Source organism: Podarcis erhardii (assembly GCF_964252035.2).
Source record: "Podarcis erhardii genome assembly, chromosome: 5".
In the NCBI taxonomy this organism is placed as follows: Eukaryota; Metazoa; Chordata; class Lepidosauria; order Squamata; family Lacertidae; genus Podarcis; species Podarcis erhardii.
In genome coordinates, this window is record NC_138509.1 from 2,161,134 (window position 1) to 2,184,347 (window position 23,214).

Sequence of the window (23,214 nt, forward strand, 5' to 3'; positions counted from 1 at the left end):
CCCTTTACCTTTAAGGTGCAAAAGTGAACATAGTCCACATTAGATCTCTAGAGGGCAACTAGAAATCCTCTAAGTTCTCAAAACAGACAAGACTTTTTCATGGATGTTACAAGTTTATACCATTATACCAGAAGAAATGAGTTTGGAGCACAGAACAGAGCTTCAGACTCAATTACCTTCATCTGCTATGCATTACAACTTCAGTGTTCAGTGTTCTCTCACATGATTAGTGCGCTGCTGAAGGTGGCTATTAAAAAAGGTGGGTGTGGTGGAGAGGAGAGGGAAGGTAGAGCCTCGAACACCTTGAGTTCTTACCTGCAGCATATACTTGCTTAAGAAAAAACAACAGAACAACTTTATATATTAAAATTTTTATTGAGATGATGTAATTATAAGCATTTAAAAATTATTTGCAACTCACTGGCCCTGAGAAGAGGCATTCTTGTTTTCTTTGTTACATTCATTCAGTTCAATCACCTTAACCCCCACACCTTGAAGAAACAAAAAGAAGAGCCATCATCAACAGGCTACAATTTACTTAAGATTTTTTAATTAAAAAACCCAAGCAAACTGACAACAGCATTTCATTCTTAATTTGCACATGGCTGCAGCCATTTAAAGAGAATGTCAAAGAAATCTCTGCCCTTATGTGAACCCAGACGTCCTTGCAATGTTCATTTTGTATACAGTGGTACCTCGGGTTAAGTACTTAATTCGTTCCGGAGGTCCGTACTTAACCTGAAACTATTCTTAACCTGAAGCACCACTTTAGCTAATGGGGCCTCCCACTGCTGCTGCGCCACCGGAGCACGATTTCTGTTCTCATCCTGAGGTAAAGTTCTTAACCCAAAGTACTATTTCTCAGTTAGTGGAGTCTGTAACCTGAAGCGTCTGTAACCTGAGGTACCACTGTATAGGTGAGTTTTATGGTAGGGTTCCCCATTCCCCAATAACTTTTAAGCATTTCCCTATTCCTATTTGTTCTACCCATCACTGACTACTGCTGGGGAGACAGGGAAGTGCAGGACATCTTGTGAACAGTTGCAAACCCGGCCCTACAGCTGCCATTTTCAGAAGCAGCCCCTTATTAATTGGTAATGGTTATAGTTTGGCCCCAGAGAAACAAGAACTCATATTCAGTTCCTGAATATGAAAAGCACACCGTTGCAGCCGCAGTTTTATTTAACAGCCATCCAATGAAATGCCCCCCCCCCCCCGCCTGCCCACCTAGCTGTTGCCTCTGTGACTGTCTGGGCTGCTTACATGGATGCAAGAACAATGGGACCATAGTGTGAGTGTGGATTCATAAGCTTTTAGAATCGCAGCCTTTGTTGTGACTGAAGGGAAAGTAGGCCTCCCCCTTCGAAGAGTCTGTCATTCATAAAAACATGTTAAGAATCTGCAACAACAAAAATGAACTGCCAAATTCAAACACAATAAATGTAATTTGAGGCCCCTTTCATATAAAACAGACAATGTGAAGCTTCTTAAGTCAAGAGTGAGCAGGGTTTGAAGCTCAATAGAAACAATTCCATACAACATGTTGATCCACCTGCAGCTCTAAATCTGGGATGCAGTTGTTCTGCTGAGACGCCTTTCCATTAACACAGAGTGCATAGTATCTCTTGGCCAATGTATGCTATGCTGGCTACGTAACTGGTATGAAAATTAAGGGGCCGGAGGAGCTACCTGTGGGGAACGAAGAGTGATGGACAAATGTGTGAAAATGAATGCTTTAAATGTATGTGCAAGGTTCTTTTATTTTCACATGTTGCATCTTAGATTTAACAGTTTTATCCCTTATCAGTAGTATGTTTCATTTCACTATTCAACATTTTCTCGGGGTGGGGGGAAGAGTCCCAGACCAGGTTTTAGTGAATACTGCTGTGAAATTTTTATAGTGAATGACTTTTACTGGAAACTGGTAAGAAACCAGCCAATGACCAGGGCTGTGTGTTTTATATAACCTTACCATGCAAATGCAGAAACATATTGAGTATTTCACTTTAATTTTTCTTTTTAAAGAGCAAGTTTTTAAAGATTCAGAATAAATTTTAGAAGCCAGAAGGTTGGCGGAGCAGAATTACCAGTGATGGAGAGGTGGAGAGACATCAGCATAGCCATTCCTTTCTACCTTACCCCACTTATAGACGCAGAACTCTTTATGCAAATTAAATCACAGCAAATATGCTTAATTTGAATATCAGGTCCAAGTGATACAATTTCAAATTCTGCATTCCTGATGCAGAATTGTAAGTCATTATGGCACAGAATACTGATTTCATTAGCATTTAAGATACATACAGCCCTGTGAACAGCTTTCATTGAGTGTGGATGCTGCAGCACAGACAGAATTATGTCATTATGTGTACAGATGAACATATGAAATTTATGAAGAGTAAGATATTTTGTGGTAGAGAACCACAGGGTAGCATACTGCTAACTTCAGAATAATTTAACAACCTTCTTGATGTTTAAAGGGCTAAGACCTCCTACCAACAGAGGTGCATACAAAACTCCCCTTAGCAAAAAAGCTACAGACCAATCCGGAGCTGCAAGAACCTAAAACATTTAAAATTAACAGGGCATGAATGCTCATCCTTTAAAATGAAATTCCATATTTATGGGTAAGATAGCCAGAAAACTTCACTTACAACAGAGCGAAACATAACCAATGCAAAGATCAGCCCAGAAATGCAATCTGTGTTTCCCCGCCAGCACATATAGTTGTGATGACAACCCGTCAGAGCTTCTAGAAATGCAATTTTGCAATTTTAAGGGCCTTAAACCCCTTCCTTCTCTTTTTATGACAAACCTTTCTTCTGTCCTAGAGACTGTTGGCTGGCACAAAAAACAAAAACCCTCTTCAAACTGAAAATACCCTGGTGATGGCTCAACAAACTCAGTCAAGCAAAACTCCCGTCCTATTAGTATGGTTTTCATTTAAAGCTTCCTTGAGTTGGAAAATTGTGGAGATGCCTACTGACTTTGGCAGAGCTCTTCCATTTATCTCTCCTTGTGGGACTGAGGTGCTTTGCAGACACTTTCAAGTCACAATGCTCACTCAAGACAGACCACTCACGGCTCTCAATTTCTTATACCTTTCACCATGGATCACCATCCAGAATCTTTAACCTTTGTGACAAGCGTGAATAAAAATAACTTCAGCCATTTTCTCATTTCTTTTATGGCATTTGTCACCATTTGTTCCTATGTTGAAATCATCTTGTGAGACTTTGCACAGAAAACAGTTGTACTACATTTCCATAGGAAAGCCTTCAGAATAAGCAAAAACTTGATGTTTTGCTCTACAAACGTTGCTTTAAAAAGGCCAAGTGGCATATTAATTAGAAAAGAAAATCCTCAACAAACCAACCAACCCAAAAACAAAACTAAACAAAAATATCCCAGGGTGAGGGAGACTCTAAAAGGAGCAGTGCAGTAGTACTATATTTCCCCTCTCTCTTTCAAGTCTTGCTGCCAACACCTTGCCAATAGATTTGTTTTTTCTAAGGTACTCTGGGCTCTTGCACTGTCTCCAAAGTAAATGCTAAGTCCTGGGGTCTCATTCCCCATCTGACTGTGCCTCCACGTAGACTGCTCTTCCACAGACCAAAGTGAAGCAGGGGACTTGGTTTCTTCAGCACTCATCTTCCTGGTATATTTGCTCATCCAGTTCCTGAGATTCAAGATGCTCCAGACGGTCGGTGCGACCACTCATAATCTCATCTGGAGTCTTCATGAACCTGAAAACACAAGCAACATAGAAATGCATGAGTACGGTATTTTGTTCTTACTGTACTGGTATCTGAAAAAGTGTGCCCGTTTTATCATAACCTCTTTCATCTGCTCATCCTGTGCATACCATTCTAATAAAAAAAATGCACATTTTAGATAGCAATTTACTTCTGCATTCCAACAGTTCAATTTGAAATCTAGATTTTTTTATCTTCGAATCCTACTTTCTTATCACACAAAAGAACATCATTTACTTGATGATATTGCAAGCAACCTGTAAAAGCACCCTCAATTTGGTCATATGGCTTTAATTTCCAACCTCTGTCAGTTTTCATGAATATCTCTTCATAGGTGGCCCACCTCCCCTCTAAATTCAATTTCTTTACAGTTAATACCTCCACAGGTGATAGCCACCATGGTGTTTTCCTTTCCAACAAGTTTTTGTTCCTTTCTCAGACCTCGTATATAGATCTTCTAACACATGATTTGTAAAACCTCTATGTACTTTAACTTTATCATACCAAAGATAAGAATGCCAACCAAATCTGTTGTCATATCCTTCCAAATCTAGTAAGTCTTTATTTTCCAGTGTAATCCATTCCTTCAACCAGCAGAGACAGGACGCCTCATAATAAAGTCTGGCACAGAGAATCCACCTCTTTCTTATCTATTAGTACTTTAAATTTTATCCTAGGTTTTTCCCCTTGCCAGATGAATATTGAAAGTACTTTTTGCCATTCTTTAAATTGTCCAGTCCCCTTGATTATTGGAATCATTTGAAATAAAAATAACATCTTAGATAAAACATTCATTTTTACTGCAGATATTCTACCACTTTAATCTATTCCATATCTCTAAGTCTCTCTTAATCTCCTTCCACACCACTTGGTTAAATAAATTAAATAAATTGATATTTTTTGCAGTCAGCCAAATTCCCAGATATTTTACTTTCTTTGCCACCAAGATTCCAGACCTTTGTTTCAATTCATCTATTTTTTCTTTAACCATATTTTAAACCAACATTTTAGTCTTAGTTTTATTCAACCTAAACGCTGCTAGTTGTCCAAATTCTTCAATTTCCTCCAATGTTTCTGGTACACTAGAATGAGGTTCTTCTAACTGTCAGGGAAGAGTTAGAAGTTTCCAGTTTCTCAGAGGGAGAAAGCATTCCCCAAGGGGGGAAGGAGAGCAGTGAATCTAATAGAAGAGAGCAAGAGGAACAAGAGGGAGGGACCGGCTGTTCCCAGGAAAGGCAAGGGTTCAGTTCTAGCTCAGATTGGGAGGAGGGGAGATACAGGCCAGCTCTAGCCAGGAGGGAAGGAAAAAGAGGGGGAAAGCGAAGGGAAGGGCGCCTTCGCCATTTTGAGAGTGGCTGGTCATGGAGAAGCAGAGCTCAGAAGGTAGCTGAAAGAAGTGACTCTGAGGAAGAATAGTTAAGAACCGTTTATAAGATTATTTTGTTAATACACAATAAAAAGTTATAAAAGAACAAGAAGCGTTTGTGTGGTGATCTGAAGAGGACAACGACCAGTCCTGACACTAACGTTAAAACCAAATCATCTGCAAAGACGTTAAACTTAAATTCCTTTACACCAATTTTTATACCTTTCACTTCTGAGGCTTCTCTTAACCTGTTTGTCAATACCCCCAAGACCGCAATAAATAATAATGGGGACAATTAGTACCTTTTGTTATATCAATTAGTACCTTTTATTACAGTGGTGCCCTGCAAGACGAACGCCTCGCAAGACGGAAAACCCGCTAGACGAAAGGGTTTTCCATTTTGGAGGCACTTCGCTAAACGAATTTCCCTATGGGCTTGCTTCGCAAGACGAAAATGTCTTGCGAGTTCCTGCGGGTTTTTCACCCTTTTCCCCCCTTTTCCTAAGCCGCTAAGCCACTTATCAGCTGATCCGCTAAAAGCCGCTAAACTGCTAATAGCGCTAATCCGCTAAGCTGTCAATGGGCTTGCTTTGCAAGACGAAAAAAACGCTATACGAAGAGCCTCACGGAACGGATTAATTTCGTCTTGCGAGGCACCACTGTATATCAAAGTATTCTTTTCCTCACAGAAAAGATCCCCCTGCTCCCATCATTTCCAAACTTTTCTTCATAAAATGCCAAAAAATATTATCAAAAGCTTTTTCCAAATCTATAAACATCAATGCTGCTTGTTTATCATTCCTGATCTCCAAATATTCTATTATATCCACAATATGTCTTACATTCTCTTTTAACTGTTGACCAGGAAGAAAATCTGCTTGATCTTTGTGAATCAACTCGTTAAGAGTTTCTTTTAATCTATTTGACAAAATATCTGCGAAAAGCTTACAGTCATTATTTAATAACGATATTGGTCTACAATTCTTGGCATTCAAACAATCTGTATCTTGCTTAGGGATTAGCATTATATATGCCTCTTTCCACATGTTCGGGATCTTCCCTTCTTTCAGAATATTATTCATCACCTCCCACAGAACAGATGTCAATTGTCCATTAAGAGTCTTATAATATTTTGCTGTGAAGCCATCCAGTCCTGGAGCTTTACCTGGCTTCATACGTTTTATTGCCATTTGAATCTGCTGCATTATTTGTGTATTCAATTGTTTCCTTTTTTATGAGATTTGTTTTACTTTATAAATTTCCAAATATCTCTCTATTTTCTTCATATCTTCCTTCTCCTTCCTGTACAAATCTTTATAATTTTTTTGAAAGGCCTTCCTTATTTCTTTTGGATCTTCTGTCACCTTATCTCCTATTTTGATCTTATTAATTGTATTTTGACTTTGACGTTTTCTTAACTGCCAAGCTAACAGCTTTCCAGTCTTATTCGCTGATTTAAAATTCCTTTGTCTCATTAATTTTATCTTCCATTCAACCTCCTGATTCACCAACATGGAGAACTGAGTTTGCAACATTTTAATAGTTTGTTTTATTTGTTCGTCTTTACGTTTCAATGTTAGCTTTTTCTCATTCTTCATGAGGTGATTCAGGACTTCTTTCTTTTTCTCTTTCTGTCTTTTGGTGGCAATTTTTCTGTATCAAGAAGCCTCTCATTACAGCTTTACTTGCATCCCAAACCATTTCAAGTCCAGTTTCTTTATGTAGATTCCACTTAAAGTAGTCTTTTATTACCTCCTTAGCTTTTTCCACTATTGTTCGGTCATCAAATAAACTTTCATTCATCCTCCATCTGAAGGAGGACTGTTCTTTCCCTTTCAATTCCATAAGTGTTGAATTATGGTCTGATAGTATTCCCGGTGTGATCTCATTTTTAATTACTCTTGGTACTAGTTCCTTGGATATGCATATATAAACTATTCTTCCCAAACTGTGGTTCGGTTCGGAAAAAAAATGTGAACTGTTTTGTAGTTGGGATATTTTAGTGTCCATATATCAACTAGTCCAAGGTTTTCAATCAAGTCAAAGAATGTATTTGGTAACTTGCCTTCTTTCGTTGCTTTCCTTTTTACTATCTATCTAGTTCTGGCCGTACCACTCCATTGAGATCCCCCATTAAAATTATCTTCTGATCCATGAATTACAACAGCCTCTCCTCCAATTTATTTTTTTGTAAAATTCAGCCTTATTTTCATTTGGTGCATAAACTCCAACAATGATAATTTCCTCCCCCTTGCAGCATCATTTGGGCTACAATCACTCTCCCTTCTTCATCCTTGGAAATCAACTTAGGATCATACTTCTCCTTTATGTACAAGACTACTCCTCTTTTCTTATTTACATCTGAAGTTATAAAGTCTCTCCCCAACCTTTTGTTAATCAAAACATGTCTATGCTTCTTTGCCACATGTGTTTCTTGTAAACAAATTAAATCCAAATTCTGTCTTTTTAAAATATGCTCAATTTTATTTCTTTTAGATTTATTATTAAGACTGTTCACATTCCAAGTTATAAGTTTCAACGTCATTTCTCTGGTCACTACAGTCAATAAAATTTAACTTAAGGTTGGGTAGCTTTATCCTTATCAATATCTTCTTCCTCTCCCTTTTCTTCTCCTCCCTCTTTTTCTTCTTCCTCCTCCTTATTTTCCTCCTTTTTCTTCTTCTTCTTTCCCTCCTTTGAATCCAGAGTGGGTCCAGCAGGTCCAGCAAGACCAGCGTCCACCTTTCCTAATTCTTTCTCATATCTTCTGATGAATTTCTTAACTTCCTGAACATCAGTTAATTTAAATCTTTTATCTTTGTAATAAAATGAGACCCCTTCTGGAAATTCCCATCTGTGTTGTATTCCATTCTTCTTCAACAATCCCATTAGTTGTTTATATCCATCTCTTGCAAAAATCTGGTAGGGATCTCCTTAAAAATTATGATTGTTTTCCCATCAATAAATAATTTATTATTATAACAGAACGTATTTCTTTCCAAAGGCTGGAGCTCAGCACGTTAGAGTTCTCCCAACCAAACCACAGAGTCTTCACCAGGAAAAAAAAAAAAATCTCTTTAACTCCCACAAAAACCAAAATTCACTACAACAATAATCCCTGCCTCAGCACTTTATACAAAGTATCTGAGGACTTTCAGTTTAACACTCACACAGCAGGGTTGTTCACTTCTGTCTTTACTCCTGCAACTTTCTTTCCTGCACCATCTTCCTTTCCTGCTCACTCATCCACAGCGCCACATCACCCCTTTTGCTCAAACTACCCACTTCCACACCCTTGAGAGATGCTCAGCTCTCACTGGCTGCCCCTCTTGCTTCCCCTTCTGCCACAAGCCTTGCTCGCTTGCTGTGCCTACCTGTCATTGATGCTTCCCTCACTCTGGAGCATGTGCCACCTGTCACCAGCGTGACAATGGACTAGTACAAATATTATAAAGAGCTATATGCAGTCCTGAAAAAGAAAACCCAGTCCCATGTTTTGGTCTTAATAGCTCTGAATTTTTTGAAAATGCAATTTTTGGCTTCATGCTTACATTAATGCAATATCGCAAATTCACCACTTGCTGAACATAAGTCACAGTTTGATTTGATTAATCCTCCAAGTGCCAAACTGTCAGCTTTATATGCAGAGCTGTACATACAGTCTACTCAGTGGCCTCATGGAATACTTCAACACTGATAGATACTGAGATATTGGTTTTAATGCTGTGAACTGGTGAACCCATCCCCAGCCTTCAGATATTCAGAAGTTTGGTTTTTAGTCAGGTTAGCTACATTTCTGGAGGGCGATAACCATTCTATTTTATAGCTTCCTCTAACATTATCCATAAGGAAATTTAGAAAAAGAATTCTTGCAAACGACAAGGATGAAAAATGAGGAAGTATCACCTGAACAAAAGTCGTTGTCCTGGCTCCTTTCTGATAATATTTAGTTTATAATAGTGGCGCAGGGCTCTAGACATTTTCTCATATGTCATATTTGTTCTGTTCTGTAAAGAAAGAAGAAAAGCATGAAGCAATAATTAAATCATAATAATACAAAGAAAAAGGTGGTTGAGGTTTCTGTCTTTCCTTTTGTTCTGTTTCCCACATATATTAGTAGGCTACAGAATTGGGGAAGGAATCACTTTATCTCACAATATAATAAAAATCTAACAATGTCATCGCACAGCCCCCAATTGCCTCATCCCAGTCCTGGATATGCAGGATAGGGGAGGAAAAAGGAAGGCAAAGTGCACAGCACAGCAGTGGTCATGGCAGGGGAGCAAGAAGGGAAGAACAATGAGAGGGTTTAAAATAACGACAGAAGTTTGAATGAAGCAGCAATGGAGTAAACTAAGAGGAAAACGGTGGTGGTTTGAGTAAAGTATGGACTATTTGTGAACTTCTTGTCCTTTAGCTCTCACACATGAGGCAGCTGAGAACCATAGAATTGGAAGGGATTCCAAGGGTCATCTAGTCCAACCCCCTGCAATGCAGGAATCTCAACTCAAGCATACATGACAGATGGCCATCCAACCTCTGCTTAAAAACCTCCAAGGAAGGAAAGTCCACTACCACCTGGAAGAGGCACAAGTACAGCGAGAAGGGAAGAGCACTGAAAAGGAAAGAATGGTTGTTTTAAACAACAGCAAAGTTTGAAGTGGGGATGGAGAAACATTGAGAGGAAAACTGCTGTTTTAAACAACAGCAACAATTTGTGTAAAGCTAGGTGGGAGAAAAACAGAGGAAAACAGTGGTTTTAAACAGCAGAGATTTGAGTAAAGCAGGGATGAATAGAAAACAGTGGCAATCTTAAACATTGCAGAGGTCTGAGTAGAGCATGCAGGGGATAACACTGGGGAGGTGGTGGTAGTTGAGTACAGTGACAAGGGAGTTTGGAAAGGCTTGGTTATCTTAGCTTTTTGCTGTTTATTTCAAAGTACCCATCTCTGCTAAGTACCCATCTCTGCTATTTCTCCTTGTTAAAACTGGGGGGGGGGGGTTGGGGGGGGCAAGGGGAAAGCAACCCTCAGTGTATCTCTGTGCCTGCTTTACTAAACCCTGGGCTGCTATTTAAAACAGCCACTTTTTCCTGTTCTGTCCCGCTCTCTTCTTGCTGTACTCAAACTTCCCCCTCATCAGGGCCAGAGTCGGGCGTAGGTCAGCACAACACAATGAATCGCTTCTGGCCAGTAAAGTGAATTATTCAAGGAAACAATCCACAGCTCCGGCCTAGTGGTCTCAGAAACTCTTTCTAGGTCTTGCCCTGATGAAGCAGTTGCAAGGACTGAAGGTCCCCAGTGCCCACTAGGACTCCTCCTCTCCAGGGTCTTTCCCGTGCAGTCTTAGGCTATGTCTGCACACAACCCCCCTCTGCTCTGCCCATTTCATTTCTCTGTGTGTCCTAGGAGACCGGGGGAGGGGAGCTAGTCACAGCAGCAGCAGCAGCAGCAGCAGACTCCTGGGCCTCTTCAGCAGCTTGCCTCTCTGTCTTCAGGTCCCCCTGCTCTCCAGCCCCCACTTCCACCTCAGAGTCTGAACAGTGCTCTGCCACAGCCTCTTCCTGTTCACTAAACCCTGCCACCTCTTCTGCTGTTGACACCTCCTCCTCCCAGTCTTCTCCCTTAGACCACTCACTGTTGTCCCACCACCAGTCCCTGGCTCTGAGCCTTCTTCCCCAGAGGGTTCCCCAGCTGGATCCCACCCCCACTCCTCTGCTTCCAGCCCGTCCATGACAGCGCTCCTCCATTCCTCAGCTGCCTCATGTGACAGATAAAGGATGTGGAGCCCTCATTCCTGGTACCATTCAGCAAGAAGTTCTAAAATCAGTGTAATAACTTAGAATAGACAAGCAAATACCCACATAGTACAACATCCATTACTTAACCTTCTCTAACCGAACAGGATAACTGACAGACTTGCTCTTAAGATTCTACTCATCTTAGAGATACAGTGATATATATCAGCAAGGCATGTGTGCCTAAAGGGGCTGCAGAAGAGGAGAGGAGGCCTGCAAATGTGGGTGGTCTGTGTGCAAGGGGCAGTTGAGAAAATTAGGGAGGAGGTATGCAATGGGGTTGAAGATGAAAGTGGGGAATGAAAATGTATGCAGAAGAGGAGTGGTTGCAGAAGGTGAACAGGGTGGTGGCTGCAAGGTGTGGTAGGAGGAAGGTGCAGGAATTACTATGGTGTGCAAAGGGCATTGCACAAAAGGAGGATGCATAGACACAGGAGTGAAGATGAAAACGGATGTAAAGCAGGGCTGCAGAATAGAAAAGTTGTGGCTTCAAAAATGGGGCTTGAAAGGTGAAAAGCTCTATTTGTAGCTGCATGGTTTGACAAGGGATGTGGGGGGCTGGGAGGGAGGTTGGCAAGCAGAGTGAGTAAGGATGCAGCCCCTAGTCTACATAAAAAAAAAATCCCAGTTATCACAATTCTGTTACACCCAAGCCATGGACCAAGAAACAGCAACATGCATGGAGCCAGATTGTGTAGATTCTTAGTAGCCCCTATCTCAGGGACACTGTTGCCTTGAGATCCCTTTCTCTGTCCATCATTGCCAGGTTAGGTCAGCAATACTTGGTGTCCTAAAGCTAAGCTGCTCCTTACCTTATGGTTTCCCCACAGCCTGGCCAGTCCGTTAGGATCCACTATCCGGAATATTTTGGATTCTCTGTCCTCCCATCGGATGAAGTTTTCGTACCGGCTGTCTGACAGCAGCTGATAGACATAATCCCAAAGGAGCCTGCAGTCTGTGAAGAGGACACAAAGGTTTTGAAAAGACCCACGCCTGGAATGAATTGGGCACCAGGAATGATGCTGACAATTCAGATTTCCACCTAAGAACACCAGAGTTGTCTCGGGAGATCAGATGAGAGGTCCATTCCATCTCCCACCACCAGAAGTCAGTCAGACGCCTCAGGGAAATTATAAGCAAATTCAGGAAACAGACGACAGTTCCCTGTTGATTGTCCTCGGAATCTGGTATTCAAAGATATAGCGTTTCTATATATGGCAGCTTTAGCTATCATGCACATTAGCCTTTGATAAACCATGTATTTGTCTAATTGTTTCTATTAAAAAATGATTGCACATTTGAAATAATTTGTTTCTAGAAATTTTGTGTTTTTGTCATGAGCCTTGTTTGCTAATGTAACAGAAAATTCCATATGTATGTCCCTTAACACTTTTCTCCAACTCAGCATTTGCATGATTCTGTGAAAGTACTGCAATTACTTCACAGCTATTAAGTAGTTAAATGCCTTCACTTTTGATAATTGGATTGAAATTTCACCCTGGCTAGATCTCTAATTAAAGGTCTAACAGATTATTTAAATTTTGATTACTTCTCCCCTCCTTCTTTCATGCCAGTATTTTTAGATTGGTTAAGCAAAAAGGTTAGTTCTCCCCACTCCTTCAGTTTCATGCAAGTAAATTTTACACCACAGGCATATTCAGTGAGAAATTTAGAATTCAAAAACTGGTTGCAGACCAAAGCTAAGAAATTGTCACACTTCAAAGACAGCTTTTTTTCCCTAAAAGGGGAAGGTTGAATTTCACACCCCATGGGACGGCATTCAGCATAGAATGTATTTATTTATTTGAATTTGTTTGTTGTCTCATCACACTAGTTTTCTAGGTGCCCTATAAGTATGCTGGTGGACTTACAGCCCCTAATTTATTTAAACATTTCTGTACTGCTTTTCTGCTGAACATGGTCTTTAAATAGCTCATGCCAATATGAAAAGATACAGACAACATATCATTTAAAAGATTCAAATCTACTTTAAAACAAGCCAGCAAACCATAAACATTAATTGAGAAAGAATATGCACAAATAACTGTCTCAATCCAGCTTACAAAAGTATGGCAGAAAAACACTATCATTTATTTTCTACTGATGGAGCAGATCTGTTAAATTTCCTGCAGAAATGAATTCCAGCAGTGACAATGCCTGATTTATAGCCCCAGGAAATTTTACCTCAGACAGAAATGGGAATCAAATTATATATATTTCATTTATTATTATAGGGGAAGAATAGATAATTCGTATTATAAAGAAGAGCATATTGTATATACTCTTGAATGTCTTTCTATATATCATGAAATTCTACTCAATATTGATTCAGAGCAGATTCCAACACATAGTTAGCAGAGTAAAAACTTAAACATGTTGCAGGATTCCCTCCCAAATAGACCAGAGGCAATCAATTATATTTCATCCAGCAGAGCTTTACTGCTACTGAAGACAAATGAGCATAATGGTCACAAATCCAATACATTCAGGATTGACACTGCCCATAAGAAATCCAGCTGCAGCAGACTTAACTTACAATAACTTATAATAAGTCTAAACTTTAATGCTAAGCATACTATGTACAGAACACTCTTATAAACGGTTCTTAACTATTATTCCTCAGAGTCACTTCTTTCAGATCCCTTCTGAGCTCTGCTTCTCCATGACCAGCCACTCTCAAAATGGCGAAGGCGCCTTTCCCTTCGCTTTCCCCCTCTTTTTCCTACCCTCCTGGCTAGAGCTGGCCTGTATCTCCCCTCCTCCCAATCTGAGCTAGAACTGAACCCTTGCCTTTCCTGGGAACAGCCGGTCCCTCCCTGTTGTTCCTCTTGCTCTCTTCTATTAGATTCACTGCTCTCCTTCCCCCCTTGGGGAATGCTTTCTCCCTCTGAGAAACTGGAAACTTCTAACTCTTCCCTGACACAACCTGCCCAGGAAAGCTACCGTATTTTTCGCTCTGTAACACGCACCTGACCATAACACGCACATCGTTTTTAGAGGAGGAAAACAAGGGAAAAAACATTCTGAATGAAACAGTGGATGTATCATTTTTGGGCTTCATGCTGTGGCCACAGACATGTGATCTGATGGTGAATTTGGGGTGACCCAATGCAAAAATCCTGAGAATTCCTGTGGATCCATGCTTTGTAACCACGTTTTTGCACCATTGCAGCCCCAGGCAACAGTGGGTGCGTGATTTTTGGGGGGCAGGCTGTAGCCATGGACATGCTATGTGATCTGATGGTGAATTTGGGGTGACCCAATGCAAAGATCCTGAGAATCCCTGTGGATCCATGCTTTGTAACCACATTTTTGCACCATTGCAGCCCCAGGCAACAGTGGGTGCGTGATTTTTTTGGTGCAGGCTGTAGCCATGGACATGTTATGTGATCTGATGGTGAATTTGGGGTGACCCAATGCAAAGATCCTGAGAATCCCTGTGGATCCATGCTTTGTAACCACGTTTTTGCACCACTGCAGCCCCAGGCAACAGTGGGTGTGTGATTTTTTTGGTGCAGGCTGTAGCCATGGACATGCTATGTGATCTGATGGTGAATTTGGGGTGACCCAATGCAAAGATCCTGAGAATCCATGTTGATCTATGCTTTGTAACCACATTTTAAGTGGGGAGCAAAGGAAAAACAAAGAAGGGGCATGAGAGGGGTGTGCAGAGAAGCAGCTGGCTAAGAATGCAGGAGAGGGATTTAACGGGAGGGAGGAAAGAAAGACAAAAGTTTCCCCCCACCCAAGCCAGCCATCTCTCTCTCTCTCTCTCTCTCTCTCTCTCTCTCTCTCTCTCCCTCCCTCCCTCCCTCCCTCCCCCTCCCTCCCTCCCCCCTCTCTCTCCCTCCCCTCCCCCCCTCTCTCTCTCCCTTCCCCCCCCTCTCTCCCTCTCCCCCAGCAGCACAGAGAGGAATTCCCCTCTGCTTGCCTGGAGGGGAGGGGCTTTCCCTGCTCTTTGTTCCGTTTCAGCAAAAACAGCAACGAAACAGAGGAGGGTGGGCAGTAGGACCCTGAGGCAGAATGCAGGAAAGCAGCCACTTCCTCTTTTTCAGGTTTCGCTTCTCCGTGCAGCGCTGCGATTTGATTTTTTGCCTGATTTTTCGGCTCCAGGGACCACACATTCGCTCTATAACACGCACAGACATTTCCCCTTCCTTTTTAGGAGAAAAAATCTGCGTGTTATAGAGGGAAAAATACAGTATTTTACAGAGGAGGGAGAGGTGATTCAAGAGCAGTTTAGCAAGCCACTTTATGAAGCCCCCACTCCTTTATTAGGTGCAAGGGGAATGGGAGGGCCTTGGAGCAAAGGGGTGGGGGAGGTATGGGGGAAGGGCAGATGGCAAAGAAGCTGGAGGGTAGTTGGAGAAGTTGGAGGGTTGGTGAGCAGAGTGAGCAGGGGTGGCGGCCCTAGCACTGCACAAAGTCGCTCAATTAGGATTTGATTAATTCTGATTTATCAAGTATTAAATTAGGTACTGACAAAGTGATACTGACATTAACCCTATCAAGACAAAAGGTTAGAAGGAATTCAACACATGTTGTCTCCCTTAGTAAGGACATTTTCTGGGGTACTTCCATATGGGGTCTGCATTTGCAAACTGGTCACTGAAAGATTGCAATCTGGTAGTTGCAACAGGTTACTTATTCCATTTCCCTCAGTTAAATGGCAAGGAGTCCAAAGCTGTGTGGATGCTACACAATGTATGCAGGAATAGCACCTTTAATAATAAACTAAACCTCAGGAAGAACTTTCTGATGGTGAGAGCTGTTTTGTGTGGTGTAGTGGTTAAGAAGGACAGATGTCCTGGTGCTCACTGGAAGGACAGATCCTGAAGCTGAGGCTCCAATACTTTGGCCAGAGAATACTCCCTGGAAAAGACCCTGATGCTGGGAAAGACGGAGGGCAGAAGGAGAAGGGGACAACAGAGGACAAGATGGTTGGACAGTGTTCTCGAAGCTACCAGCATGAGTTTGACCAAACTGCAGGAGGCGGTGGAAGACAGAAGTGCCTGGCGTGCTCTGGTCCATGGGGTCATGAAGAGTCGGACACGACTAAACGACAACAACAACAGTGGTTCAGAGCGGTGGACTTGTAATCTGGGGAACCGGGTTCGCGTCTCCGCTCCTCCACATGCAGCTGCTGGGTGACCTTGGGCTAGTCACACTTCTCTGAAGTCTCTCAGCCTCACTCACCCCACAGAGTGTTCGTTGTGGGGGAGGAAGGGAAAGGAGATTGTGAGCCGCTTTGAGACTCCTTAGGGTAGTGATAACTTCTGAGTGTGTTGAGAATTTCAGCTTGCATCTGCTCAGGGATCATGTCTTAGGTTCAGCCTCTGACTCATGGTCTGTTGGAAGTCTTTTCAAAGTTTTGGAATGAAGCAAAGGGCTGTATGGTTTACATGATACCTCCTAAATGTTTGCTAATGCATTGTATATCTTGGCCATCTCCAAAGTTTTCTGGGGAACTTGGAGGAATGAAATAGCTGGGGTGAAAGTGAAGGAAGCACCAGAGCACATGTTGGGGCTTATTCCTCCACAGCAGTGGTGTCAGAAGAGGGCTCCTCTACTTCTATTGTGTCTATGCAATGTTGGCTGCAGGATGCTTTTAGGGGCTGGGAAGCATTCTGAATGTTATAATTCATTAATATAATTACCATTCTTGTTAGGGAATGTGAATTATGGGAATACGATGCACCGAACTAATTGCTTAAGTGCATGGCAGAATCTAAAAAAGTAGTTTCATAGCTAGGTTGGTTGCATAAGGCTACAGGAATCAGGGAGCATGGGAACTGAAATGCACGGCCAGGAGGCACCAAAGATGAAAGAACAAGGCAGATGGAACTAAGCGCTGCCTTGTTCTTTATTTCTTGGCTATGACTAGCACCAAGCAAATATTCATGACTTGCTTGGAACCCTGAAGCCAAAAACAGCAAAGAAGGAGCAGCTTCCCACAGCAGACAGGTATTTCCAGTACAGATGCAAGACTTTTCTCAAGCATATGTTTTTTCTACAAATCCAGGACTGGTCAAAACAGAATTCATAAATGCGGGACACTGAGTCATACCTGAATCGCCCTGTGATCTTCATATGAAGGGTGGTATATAATAATAATAATAATAATAATAATAATAATAATAATAGTTCTATATAGTTAGCATTTGAATTTGTCTAGTAGGGAAGGTAGCCATTGTGTGTGTGTAGGGGTGGAAGTTAATCCCTCCACCTCAGTGCTGTGGCCCAGACCCAATTTCACCCCACCCATGTTTGCTTTTAAAGTAAATTAAAAGAGAGATAAGCAATCATAAATCTCTCCTGTCTCATCTAGTTGATGAGTGTTTGTGGGATTAATTGTTAAAATAAATGGAGAGGGGAAAACTTGCATGGAAGTTTTTATGACTGAAAGGGTGTTTTGGGTGTTTTGCTTTATTATACAGTGATATAGGTTGGTTGTGCTTCTACATCCTTATTTTACACATCAGATAGAACTTTCATTGATATACCTTGGCTGTTTGTCCAGCTAAGCAGACTTCCTAGCAGATTACATTTCATTCAGACTAACCACATTAGTCTGAGAATTCCTGTGGATCCATGCTTTGTAACCACGTTTTCTTAAAATGAGACATTTCAGTAAGTGCTGCAAAACTGGTTAGACGAAGAAAGCCCTGCCTTTGAGGAATAGTTACGGTTTCTCCGGGCTGCAGGTAGTAAAATGTCACCTGATTAATTCTGTTTTTTGGGGGCAGGGAAGAGCAGTGTTAAACAATAAGCCCTATCATCAATTTATCAGTTTAATGACCTGCTCCAGGCTTCTGTGGGCTCCTTGCAACCTCTCTCTCTCTCCCCCCCACCCCATGGCTTCAGTAGTGGTCACTGCTTTCAGTCCTCCCTCTTGAGCATGCCAGCACAACAGGTCAGCATTGATAGAAAAAGTCACACTACAATCTCTCCAATGCCTCAGTGACCTCCAATATGCAGTGGGAGATCTTCTCAGCAGTCCTTGCACTCTGGGGCAAGTTCCCATTTCCCCATTCGAAACAAGGATTGTTCCATGATCCCTTGTCCGTCGTGGGCCCTCTGCTGCTCTGGGAATGTTGGAAGGAGCCCTGTTATCCCAGTCACTGACTCACGGTTCAGACTAATGGGACTGTTCTCCTGAGTTCTTACACTTGTGTCAATGGGTGCTATGCAAGTACAAGTAGACACAATAAGGGCCTGCATAAATCATAAATCCTCATCCACTAGTACAGACCCTGTGCACATCCAGTCACATTGGGCCAGTTCTCGCCTTCCACTGAAGACATGGCAGTCAAGTGATGGCAACAGCCGCTATAAACACTCCCCACTTCCATGCATTTATTCAATATATGGAAACAGCCAGTAGCCAGCAAAGCTGTTTTTGCAATAGCTGCAAGCATTGCAACCCCTTGGACCTTCTCCGCAAAAAAGCTCGCAAATGCCTCACAGCTGTGTGTCAAATTGTTATTTAAATTTGGCTGTCCTTCGAGGGATGTTAAAGACCGAATTATACTAAATAATTGCGCCGGGCGAGAGCTAGCGGATGCGATGGAGGCTGAGAAGTAGGACTTCTTAGCGGCCTTCACTGCCATCTCATAGGTTTTCATAAAAACCCTATAAGATGTTCTTGAAGCTCCGTCACGGGCCCCCCGCCATACTCGCTTTAGCCGTCTGAGGTCCCGCTTCATTTTCCGGAGCTCCTCGGTAAACCAGGGAGCCCGGTTTCTGCGGGGTCGCAGAGGGCGCTTAGGTGCGATCTCATTGATGGCTGCCAGGAGCTGGGTATTCAAGCCCTCAACAAGCTCAGTCAATGAGTCGCCAGGGGGAGCAAGGTCCCGCAAGGCTTGACGGAATCTATCAGGGTCCATCAGCCTCTGCGGGCGAGCCCAAATCGGCTCGCCACCTAAGCAGGGTGGGGGTGGAACGTGAATCCTGGCTTTCAGAGCGTAGTGATCAGACCATGGCACCTTCATTGAAGGAAACATGATCACATCTATACCAACGCCAAAGATCAAATCCAGCGTGTGGCCTGCTTGATGTGTGGGGCCCAAAACAAACTGGGAGAGCCCTAGTGTTGCCATGGAAGACACCAGGTCCAGAGGAGGGAGCGGGATCAGCATGGATGTTGAAGTCCCCCAATACCAATAGGTTGGGGAACTCCAAGGCCCAGCAGGCCACTGCCTCCAGCAGGCCTGACAGGGTGGCTGCTGGTGCGCTAGGTGGCCAGTACACCAGCCAGACAGCCAAGCTCACCTCGGAGTCCCACACTAGGCCAACACATTCAATGCCAGGGATCGATGGCGATGGTAGAGCCCTGAAAGAACAATCTTCCCGGATTATTAACGCCACCCCTCCCCCCCGGCCCACAGTCCGCGACTGGTGGAGGACGGAGAAGCCCGGGGGCGCCATCTCTCGTAAGGTAACTGTTGCCCCTTCGCGCACCCAGGTCTCCGTCACACAAGCCAGGTCGACCCCCTGCGAGATGAAAAAATCTCGCAGGGTGGCGGTTTTGTTGCCTATAGACCTGGCATTGCACAACACCAGTGAAGGAGGTGAGTAATCCTTGCTCACCCTACCCTCATCTCTCGGGATGGGGCGCAGATTGGAAGGGGTACGAGCATATCTGTATCTCAATCCCCTTCGCCTATGACATCTGCCCCCACCGCCATACCTCCCTCGCCCCACCACGATAGCAATCCCAAGCCTCATACTCGCCTCCATTTACAAAATATAAAAGCAAACAAGCAAAAAACAATTACACCAAAACAAAACCAATCCCCACCCCACTCAACAACCATCCCACCCCAACCCAAAATAAAACAAAACAAAATAAAAATACATGGATAAAAACCACCGTTTATGGTGGTACAACAAAGTAAAAAGTAAAAACACTTTTAGAACACTTTAAAAAATATATATATATAAAATGTATAACTGTCACAGACCGGGAAGGAAAACCTGTGGGCAGGCCATTTTTTATTGTTTCACAGTGCTTACTAATGTTTAGGTAAATCGTAAAGAAGATTAATAATAACTTATCAGAACCCCTTTATGTTTGCACTGGCAGAAGAGAAATTCAGATCCCTCCTTCCTAGAGCCAATCCAAGCAAATAAGGAATGTGAATCTCTGTTAAATTTAATAGAATAGAATTAAGCATTCTCTCACTGGAATCCTTCAAACTTAACAGCAGTTAGTTTTACCTGGGCCATGCTCATTCATTTAACCTGTTGCAGTATTAAATTTGTTTGCTGGGAAACCATGACATGTAATAATACATAAAATGAATGTATTTTGAGGAATGATGTTCATGGGAAAACGCAAGGAAGATTAATCAGGAGCTGGCGGTTGTTACTTTGTCAGAAAGACCATCCATAATTTTGGGGATTTGGGTTCTAAGAACAAGATGATGGCAGATCACCATAAAGTAAATACCTTTATTTACCCATTTGCTTCTATAGTACCTTCAACCTATGGACTTCTGTTTGTCTTCATATGAAATCAACAAATTTCCCAAGCTTCAGCCCTTGGGAAAACGTATGGTAGATACCAAAGAAAATACATGACTTGAAATATATCATACTAACCTGCTATCCTTCCAATTGGCATTGCATGCTCTTCAGGTGGAGAGACGGAGACCATGATGTGATTCATGTATGCTAATTCTTCCCGATGGGACAGGTTGATGGGTTTTACCTCTCTGTGCATCCCATCTTCAGACAACCTGGAGGCTTTGAAATCCACAGAGTGCCTGGGGTTCAGTATCAAGGGGTGCATGATGGGGCTGGGCATCAGCTGAATCACCCTTGTGTTTTCCTGGCGGGGACTGGAAGGCTTCTGAAGCACTTCGGAAGGGGCTGGGCAGTGGTTATTCTCAATAGGGGACACGGAGAGAGGGTAAGACTCTTGGCTATTGTTCTCCTGGTGGTGCCTCATTCCCGAGAGCCGATCAGCTGGTGAGAGGCGACGGATAGTGTTCTCCAAGGGGGATTTCAGTGACCGCTGCTCAGGTTCTGGTGAAGGCCTGTGGTTGGCACTAATGGGGGATCTAGAACGATGCAATAATTCAATGGTAGGCGGGTTGTGATGCATTGTGTCAGCTGATTGTCTTGAAGGTCTCTGGACAAAGTTGTCTGTATAGCAAAAGAAAAAGAAAGAAAAAAAGTTGTGTATTCTGCGCAGGAATGGCAGGAATGGCCAACTGGGAGCTCATAGGTAACACACAGGGCTTTTTTTTCAGCCTGAGCTCACTGGAACTCAGTTCTGGCACCTCTCAGGTGGGCGCCATTGCCATTAGAAGCGAACAAGGGAGTCATTCATGGTGAGTTTTGGCACCTCTTTTACCTGAAAAATAGCACTGGTGACACATAACTTAAGACGCAATTTTAACTGGATCCTTTGGTTCCAGCCAAATACTAACTAAGGTGGAGTAAACACTGCCCATATTTGTTCTCTCAAGGACAAAAACATTGTTTTGAAAAGATGAGACAAATATATTCATACCATGACAGGCTTTAAGATAGAGCATATGGACGGTGTTTACTATCCCAAAAAATGTTAAAATTCTACGCCAAGAAAAGCTGTCTTATATGACTTGCAACCATGATGCAAATTGTATCACATTTTGCATCAACTATTCTGCAAAATTTACCCTGGTTTTGCTAGACCTGTGGAGACAAGAACACTGGTGTCCTTTCTCCAAACCCTGAAAGCACTGTTCTCTCAGGCTTCTGAGATGTCAGCAGTGTAGCTAGAAGATCTATAAGATCTGTAAACTTGCTTTAAAAAAAAAGAAAATGAAAGAAAGTGAAGACTCTCAGAAAGGAGAGCCCACTGTTCCATACTTTTTGTGGTCCTTTGCAATTATGGCATACACAGCGTTCTATACCACTATACACTTATGATCAAGTTGGGTTGTTCAGTAAAAAATTATTTGTTATACCCCCCCAGAACATTGTGGCTATCATCCAATTAATTTTGATTAAAAACAGATCCATTTATTTCAGTTAAGCATATGCTTGAATGCTTCCCATTAAAATTAATGGAATTTAAAAGTAATTAATATTGAATGAATATTGTCAGTAAAATTACAAAATAAATGGCTGTGAAAGTTTAAAAAAACTTAATTACAAAATAACACATCCTTTTTAAAAATGTTTGCTCTAAAACACCTGCAATTCCAGATCCCTGAAGCACCACCCAAAAGATGCTATGTACTGCCCATACACAGCTCTAGCATGAGATTTGCCAGTAGTGAAAATTGCATGATGTCTTGATGTGAAAAGTACACTGTTAAAACCATTTATTTAAGCCTTGCTCCATGTTCATCACTTAACAGAAATAATTAAAAATGTACAAAGCAAACATATGGCTACATATATATCCAAAAATCGGGGGGGGGGGGGAGGGAACACATCCTTAATGGAGCTAAAACAATTTTCAGCCTTTTCATGGCACTCCAAATCTGCCACACCTTGACGTATGCATCTAGATTAGGTTGTTGTATTTGCCCCTTCTCTTCCTCAGTCTGTGGCTACCGCTGTTGTCTTAAAGGGTCTGTTCAAAAAGAACAGAGTGGTGCCTTGCTTCTAAAATACAATTGCCATGAGGTGCAAGCAAAAGGCCTCTTTGAAGCCAAAGTTCTGCTTCCCCCACACAAGCTCTGTGACCTTAGGCTGACTCCAGGCCCACTCATCAGGCTGTCCACCTCCCAATGGATCTTGCCAGCAACCACCAGTTTCCTTGTTACTGCTCAGGAGGAAGCGACGTTGGTGTGGATTTTATGATTCACATGCCCCAAATCATAAACAAGAAAGGTCTGTCTTTGTCTGACTACTCAGGTCAGTAATAACGAAATGGGCACAAGGAAGTGAAACTTCAGAGCCTGGCCAAGCCCTGTCTGCGGTGACTGAACAACAATGTCTTAAAACTGGACTTGCAAAGAAATAACCCTTTAAGCATATTTCAGAGCCATGTGTGCCACCAGATTACCTAGTTGATATGAACACAGGAAGTCATGATTTTTGTCCAAGGAGGAGTCGGGTGCAGCCGACAGAGTGGGGGGCTTGAACTGCAAAGTTCCAACCCTGAAGCCCATTGGGTGGCTTTGGGTCCTGCTTCTCTGCCTAGACTACCAGACAGGGTGGCTATGAGGGTGAAATGGGAAGCTGCTTTGAGTCCTTAGGGAAATAGTAGGCATATAAATGAGTTTAAAAAACAAAAACAAACAAACCCCAAAATGATGTTGTAATGTGTAGAGTACAGCTGGGCATATAGTTCG

At 42.4% G+C, this 23,214-nt stretch overlaps 1 protein-coding gene across 2 annotated transcripts in view; it reads right to left on the reverse strand.

Annotated features, from left to right (window-relative positions):
• Positions 1-355: 355 nt before the first annotated feature.
• Positions 356-23,214, reverse strand: part of ETV6 (ETS variant transcription factor 6) — a 161,316-nt gene continuing 138,457 nt past the window's right edge. For both annotated transcript variants that reach the window (XM_081861406.1, XM_081861405.1), the window contains exons 5-8: positions 20,522-21,067; positions 11,731-11,873; positions 9,028-9,128; positions 356-3,746 (exon numbers count right to left, since the gene is read on the reverse strand). In XM_081861406.1, coding sequence (XP_081717532.1) covers positions 3,641-3,746; positions 9,028-9,128; positions 11,731-11,873; positions 20,522-21,067 — 896 coding nt within the window. In that variant the 3' untranslated portion in view covers positions 356-3,640. The remainder of the gene's footprint in view (positions 3,747-9,027; positions 9,129-11,730; positions 11,874-20,521; positions 21,068-23,214) is intronic.